Source organism: Lygodium microphyllum, chromosome 11 (genome assembly GCF_053477565.2).
Source record: "Lygodium microphyllum isolate KBCC chromosome 11, Lygodium_microphyllum_v1.1.10, whole genome shotgun sequence".
NCBI lineage: Eukaryota > Viridiplantae > Streptophyta > Polypodiopsida > Schizaeales > Lygodiaceae > Lygodium > Lygodium microphyllum.
Window position 1 is genome coordinate 25,210,764 of NC_141145.1, and position 7,212 is coordinate 25,217,975.

At 43.0% G+C, this 7,212-nt stretch overlaps 1 protein-coding gene across 1 annotated transcript; it reads right to left on the reverse strand.

Moving 5' to 3' along the window:
* Positions 1-879: 879 nt before the first annotated feature.
* Positions 880-4,139, reverse strand: LOC148028641 (uncharacterized). The gene has a single exon (XM_087687440.1). The coding sequence runs from the start codon at positions 3,399-3,401 to the stop codon at positions 1,698-1,700; it is 1,704 nt and encodes a 567-aa protein (XP_087543566.1). The 5' UTR covers positions 3,402-4,139; the 3' UTR covers positions 880-1,697.
* Between the last annotated feature and the right edge of the window lie 3,073 nt (positions 4,140-7,212).

Here is a 7,212-nt window from a genome sequence, read left to right on the forward strand (position 1 = left end):
CTTGATTGGACAAGAGATAGCTTGAACACAAGCAAGAGGCACCATCACTTTAACCAATGTAGCTTGTGTTTGATGTCACAAGTACTTTCCCATTTGGTAATATGAATGTGTTCACAAATGTGTATAATCAATCACACCACCACAAAAATTGGGAAACGTTAATTCCTTTCCACACTAGCATTGAAGAGTCTTATCCTAGCTTAGAGTGGATAGGGCATGAAGGATTTGAAAAACTTGTCCACTCTCCCTGCAATGGATTCATTATAATCAAATGTTTTTCTACAACTTTGCTCGAGTCGATAATTGCATCACAACAATTGCAATCTCCCTTTTTGTGTATTGTCTAACCCCATACAAGTAAGCATTTAATACTTTGACCAAGGTAGCTTGTGTTTGATGTCACAAGTACTTTCCCATTCGAGCATATGCAAGTGTTCACAAATGTGTACAATCAATCACACCACCACAACAATTGGGAAACGGTTCCTTTCTTTCCACATTGGCATTAAAGTGGTTTATCCTAACTAGAGTGGATAGGCACAAAGAATTTGAAAAACTTGTCCATTCTCCCATAGAGTGGATTCATTGTATCAAAGCAATTGCAATCTTCCTTTCTACCTAGAAGTGCCTTTAACCCCATACTCGAAGCAAGCATAGGAGATATTTCCTTGAGCGTAAAATATGGATTCATTGTATCTAAGCAATTGCAATCTTCCTTTCTACCTAGAAGTGCCTTTAACCCCATACTCGAAGCAAGCATAGGAGATATTTCCTTGAGTGCAAAATATATGGACTAGTGTGGAAATCAACTCCATAGGGATCAAAGACTTGGATAGCTCTATGCATGACATACACTTATATAGTTCCAAATGGGGATAATTGTCCTGCAAAAATTAGAGTCGAGCAATGTCTAGCTCAGACTTATGGGAGTAATGTAAAGTAGTGAACATGGCCTGACATGTTTATTTGCCTCATTCTAAGAGGATGGGCTACCTTTACTTTAGAAAGTCTATGGGGGTAATGTAAAATAGTGAACATGGCGTGACATGTTTATTTGCCTCATTCTAAGAGGATGGCTACCTTTACTTTAGAAAGTGTACCCGAGACTTTAACCTTGATACTACCCTTATTCTTCAATGGGACTCCAAATTAAGGTCAATACCATCTCAGGTATGCTACTACGTGGACGCTTTCGTCCTAGGATTCATTCTTCACTGAGACTCCAAATGAAGGAAGGCCATACAATCTCAGGTATGTTATATGCTGCCAATTAGCCAGAGACCTGTTTGACAGCCCATGCAATTGAACTGAAAATAATGATGCTTGATCCATAAGTCTCACAGAAGCCCTCCAAGTCACATTCTAATCATGTGAGGAGTTCTTCGCTCGGGATCAGCACCAAGTGATCTGATTAATTGGGAATTTTTGCAACAGAGACAGGAACTCAGTAAACTGAATCATCTATTTCCAAATATAATACCACAAGTGCTGCCACCCCTGCAGCAAATTCGCAGTATGATCATATGCATCAAAGGCAAAAACGTGAGAGTCAGACCGATAAAGATAGTCCAGTAGCCCATGACTAAAAAAGAAATCAGTAAAGGATTTCAAGCATCTGAAATTAATGCTAATGAGAGTCCCAAACAGAGAGTCTATACTGTACATAGGGAGAGCAACAGAGAGGTTGAGAATGTGGCTCAACCCTCTACATGGATATGGTGATTGGGTGCTTGCTGCTTTGAAGTATACTTGTCCTTCTTGGAAGAGAAGAGCTGACTTAAGCTGAAAATGCCACCCTTGGAACCCTTTCTCAAAGCAGGGGTCATGTACACAGGGACATTGATGACAGGGGAGACTCTCACTCCAGCTGAGTAAGAAGTAGATCTCTCGAGTGACCCACTGCTTGCCCTTTGCCTTCCATTACCTCTCACCTGATCAGTCCTCTTCCTCATGGGCTTTGGGCTGCTGTAGCTCCTGTCAAGCCCACGTACGACCAATCTTGTGGCTATGGCGCTCCTCGAGCTCTCGGTGGGCCTGCTGCCAGTAGAAGGCCGGCCCGGGCTGACGCCGCGCGATGACGGTGCATTGCCCCCAGCACCGCCCCTTCTCGGGCTCATTGGCCCCTGCCAATTGTGATGCAGCTGCAGCTGCTGCTGCCTGGTTGGGCTCCTTGCCCTGCTGCTGCTCAATGTGCTGCTTCTGCGCCTCGCAGCCTCACCTGCTGTAGCGTTGGTGCAATTGTGCGCCGTTGATACGTGCGCCTCCATGGCTGCACCCCCCTCGGCTGAATCATCTGAGCTTCTGGATGACCTACTGCCTGACATAGGCCTGTCCATTTGCCAGCTCTGTGGGTTTCTAGTTGAAGAATCGGACAAAGTGTCATATAAGGAAGGCAAGGGCGGATTGATTTCCTGTTCCTGAGACTCATCCTGTGATGAAACGCTTGATTTCAAAGGCTCGCTTACAGCATCAGTGGACCTTCTGGGAGCATATAGCTGCAGCTGATCATACCCAGACTTACCCTGCTGAGGAACCCTGCATTGGGCTTTACAATTAGGCCCATCCGGGCCTCTCTTCAACCCAAAAAGCTCTTTCCATCTGCTAGTGCAAGTGGGAGCTTTCGGAGACAAAGGATGCTGCTCTGCTCTGAACTGCTGCAATGCAGACGAAGCATTAGAAGATGATGATGATGTTGATGATGAACATGAAGATGATGATGAAGGGCGCTGCTCCATCCTGAACTGCTGGGCAGTGGAAGCATTATAATATGATGAGGAGGAGGAGGAGCATGAAGATGAAGATGATAAAGGGTGCTGCTCTACTCTGAGCTGCTGGGCGGCAGAGGAGCCATTATAACATGAGGAGGAGTAGGATTTCAGTACTGAATTCTCATTCGCGGTGGCGAGCTCGGTGTTTGCGGTGTTCAACTCATCAGCCGGATCGCAGATTTGCACAGCCACCAAGGGTGTGGGATCTTGCTGGGGATTGTAGAGAGGGAGGAGTTTGCCTTCATGGAAGAGCTGATCAGCAGAGAGCATCTGAGGGGAGTGGCCGGAGCTATGGGGTCCAATGGTAGAGGAGGACATGGAGAACTCGAACTCAGAGGGGGAGCTTCTGCCAGAGGATGAGAGTCTGGCAGGGGAATCTGTTGAAATTGGACTGTTGCTGGTGATATGGTTGTTGAGGCAGGGATGATCGTCGTGCTGCTGCTGCTCTGTTATCATCTCCCTCATGGTGGGGGGAGAGAACCAGTATTCTTCAGTGGAAGATGGGGTTAATGTGGTGGGTGCGTATGATGCTGTTGTTGTTGTGGTTGATGATGGGTAACAACGAGAGTCTCGTTCCAGATGAGGGGGGTCTGCGGCTTGTGCCATGCTTTGCAGGAAGGTACGACAGGCCATCTTTCCCAGACTTGTGTCAGAAAGAGAGGGAGAAAGAAAGAAAGAAAGAAGAATGCAACAGGGTAAGCAGATGGGGGTAGAGTGACCCTTTGACAACCACAAAGCTATACTCTCTCTCTCTCTCTCTCAATTTCGCCACTGCCCAATTTACCCCCCCCCCCCCCCCCCTCTCTCTTTTCTGCTCTTCTTCTCTTCTTCTCTCTCTCTCTCTCTCTCTCTCTCTCTCTTTCTGCTCTTCTCTCTCTCTCTCTCTTTCTTCTCTTCTTCTCCTCCTCTCTCTCTCTCTCTTTCTTCTCTTCTTCTCCTCCTCCTCTCTCTCTCTCTCTCTCTCTCAAATAGTCTGTAAAAATTCTTCAATTTGCCACCATTCCTCTCTCTCTCTCTCTAGCACGATTCGCACCCAATATCTGCTCACATGCACGCCACGGCAAATCAGACAAGAAGCTCCCAAAGAGGGTTGGCCAAGAAGGGACGGTGTTTGCTGCTTAAATAGAGAATTTCAATTCCACGAGAGAGGATCCCACCAGCACAAAACGCTCAAAGAGCGTTGAGAATTGCTCAATCGACCCAGTCGAGAGAGAGAGAGAGAGAGAGGGAGGCGCCAAAAGAATGGGGTAACAGACGGGAATGCTGCTGGTAACATGCAAAGAGAGGAGCCGTAGGCTACATGGATAGATAGATGGATAGGTGGAGCAGAATAGTAGCCGATGGGATATGATAGCGAGACAGAAGGAGAAGGATTTGTGTACCATATAAGAAGGAAAAGGAAGGGATTGATGTTGGCCTTGTAGGTACGTGTGATAAACGTTTTCTTGTATTATGATGGATTTGAGTGACTTTGACAACATACTTATACCCGCCCAAATTAAGGCCCCTAACGTCTAAGTATCAATAATAATGTGTAAGAGGGAGGGAGAGAGGGAGGGGGCCCTTAGTGTCCTCAAGTTCTCGTTTCACGTGTTTTTGGCGATGTAAAAACTTTCAATTTAAAATCTCCGTAGACCTTTCTTAATGCGAGATTTACTATTAGAATTGTAGGAAGAATAATATGTAATCGATTAGATTGGTTCCTCAAGGGCTGCAAGATGGAGTGAGTGAACTCCTGCACCTCTACTAGAACTCAACCCACACTCCATCCAATGCACCACAACACCATTGGCGATAGGAAGAATAGTACATGTACAACCCTTGAAAAAGGACAAAGTCTTGTCTTGGAGCTTCCTAAGATTGGCTTAGAGATGAAACCTAGACAACATGTGTACCCTTGTATAGGAATTTCATGAGGTCTTCTTGGCTTAGTGCATTGATTTTCCCCATGTGTACCCTTGGATAGGAATTTCATGAGGTCTTCTTGGCTTAGTGCATTGATTCTTTCTTTTCCCTACAAGGGTTCTATCCTCCTAACACCCTTACAAAATTCATTTTACTCAATGAAATTCATTGTGACCCCTCCTTCAAAGCCAAACAAACTCTTCACCCAATCTCTACAACATAAATCACAAAGGAAAGCCAACGACGTCGTAGTCTAGTGGTTTGAATGTGGGTTGAGTATTGTGGGTCCATGAGTTCAAACCCTGGGTTCATCCTCTCCCCAATGGCACATATCATTTCTCATCTAAAATGCCAACGTAATGGAACTTTAGAACATGTAAATTTGACCATATTTTTAGCTTGCTATCTGCACATGTCTAAATCAATCCTTAACTACAAATGTATAGCCCTCCATTTTCTTGCAACTACTAAAAAGATCTGCCTAGTAAGTAAACTTCTCAATCCCATCAACAAGTTCAATCATGACCATGCCGTTGACCTAAAAGCCACTAAATTCCTAGATTCCCATGCTAGAAATCAAAAAATCCTAAGAACATTTTCCCTCATCGGCCAAGTAATGCATGCTTCCAATTTACATAGTCATTCAAGTATGCTTTCTTTGACCAATCATGCACTTTATTCTAAAGCCTTTTAACTTGTTTGCATCTCCAAAAACTTGATGACCAACATCTTCTTATTCTTCACAACGAGGGTAGTGAGCTAATACTGGTATCCATTTCTTCAACTTATCTTTGGTAATTAATATGACCACAATAAGTGGCCAGAATAACATGCTTCCTCTTCCAATAGAAGTTCTCTATGACTTTGACTGCATAATTAAGCTCCTAAACATTCTCAAACAAAGAAGGCCATGATCTCTCTTCGAGATCCTAAGCTTTGTTAGACCAATTACCTTTGTGTCCTCCTCCTAATGGTCCAAACCTTACAAAAAGGCATGCAATTCCAACATGAGTAAGGCTCAAATATTTCTATAGACTAGGTGACATGGGGCATCCATCTTTCAACTTTGTATTACCAGGATAATCTTATCTATGTCCATTGGATAAAGGAGAATTGTACTAGAGAGAACCTTTTCTAGAAATGACCCTCCAACAAGCTATGATTTTCAAGGAAAGTTTAGCCACCATCCTAACATTCAGAGCAATAGTAGAACTATGATTAATAAACTAGTGAATTCAACCATGGCGATTCTGGTAGGAGTCTCCCCTATAATTCACACCCCTCCATTCCACTTATTGCATTAGAGGTTCAATACATGAGAAATATTTAATTAAGTAACTATTGTCTTTAAAGACTTGGCAAGTCTCCTATTACATTCAACTCCTTCCCAAGAAACTATATTTGTAGGGGGCAAGTGTAATCCCATGCATAAGCAAAACAATCTAAGGTTGATTTGAGTCAAGCTTCTACAACCACTTTGTGCACTTCTATGCCTTAATAGAAAAACTGCGAAGGATGAGTCCCCTTCATTCTTATTGGCTATAACTTGTTTCCACTTAATAGCATGCCAAGACTAGGTATTATTTCAATTCAAGAGGGAATGTCTAGAAGGATTAGAAAATGTGAGACCAATACTTTTTTGTAAGAAGAGGACAAGCCGAGTATTATTTCAAGAGTCAACCTTACTCTCATTCGTGTGATACAACTCATCAAATAATTTGTTTTAGGGAAAATCCCCATGCCAAGGGGGCATGCTAGATATCTAAAGACATTGTCCAATATCTTTAAGATCACCCCCACTGTGTAAGCATCTTAGAGTATTTGATTGCGAAACATATATGCATGTACCCAAAGTAAGCATCAAAAGCTTGATCATAATTTAAGGAAATGCACTTTTGTTGGGTACAATGATGATGTTAAGATGGGATATAGCCTTTGTGGGATGTTGAAGCTAGGAAGCTTATACACAGAAGTGGTGTTACCTTTATTGAAGATAAGATCCACAAAACACCTATGAAAAGAGTTGAAACATCTTTTAGGATAATTGACAACCATATAGAGATAATATAAATGGACAAGATCTTGGTAATCAACTTGGAAATGGTGAGCAAAGCATCCACAAAGGATTATGGTTAAAAATTTGGAGTGACGGTCTACAAGAGCCTCCCTTCCTCTAGAATTATATATTCTTTCCATGGACTATATTATGTTTCATTGACTATGATAAGCCTTCGTGCTATCAAGAAGCTAGGTAGGGATCATAAACTTAAGCGGGACAAGGCTATGAAGACAAAAATCTCTTATAAGGAATTCCACTGGGGAGTTGGTTCCATTGCCCAAAGGGGACATTCAAGAAAGCTCTTTATGTGAATGGGTTTACAAGGTAGTGCCCAAAGGGAAGATTTGAGAAATCTCTTCATGGGTTTACAAGATAAAGGTCTATCTACGAAATGCATTGCCTAAGTCCAAGGCAAGGTTAGTGGTAAAAGGGTTCAAGGAAGATAAGATCATTGATTTTGATGAGAATCATTTGCCTATT

Coding starts and splice junctions, on each gene's coding strand:
- LOC148028641 (XM_087687440.1), bottom strand. CDS start 3,401: ATGGCCTGTCGTACCTTCCTGCAAAGCATGGCACAAGCCGCAGACCCC.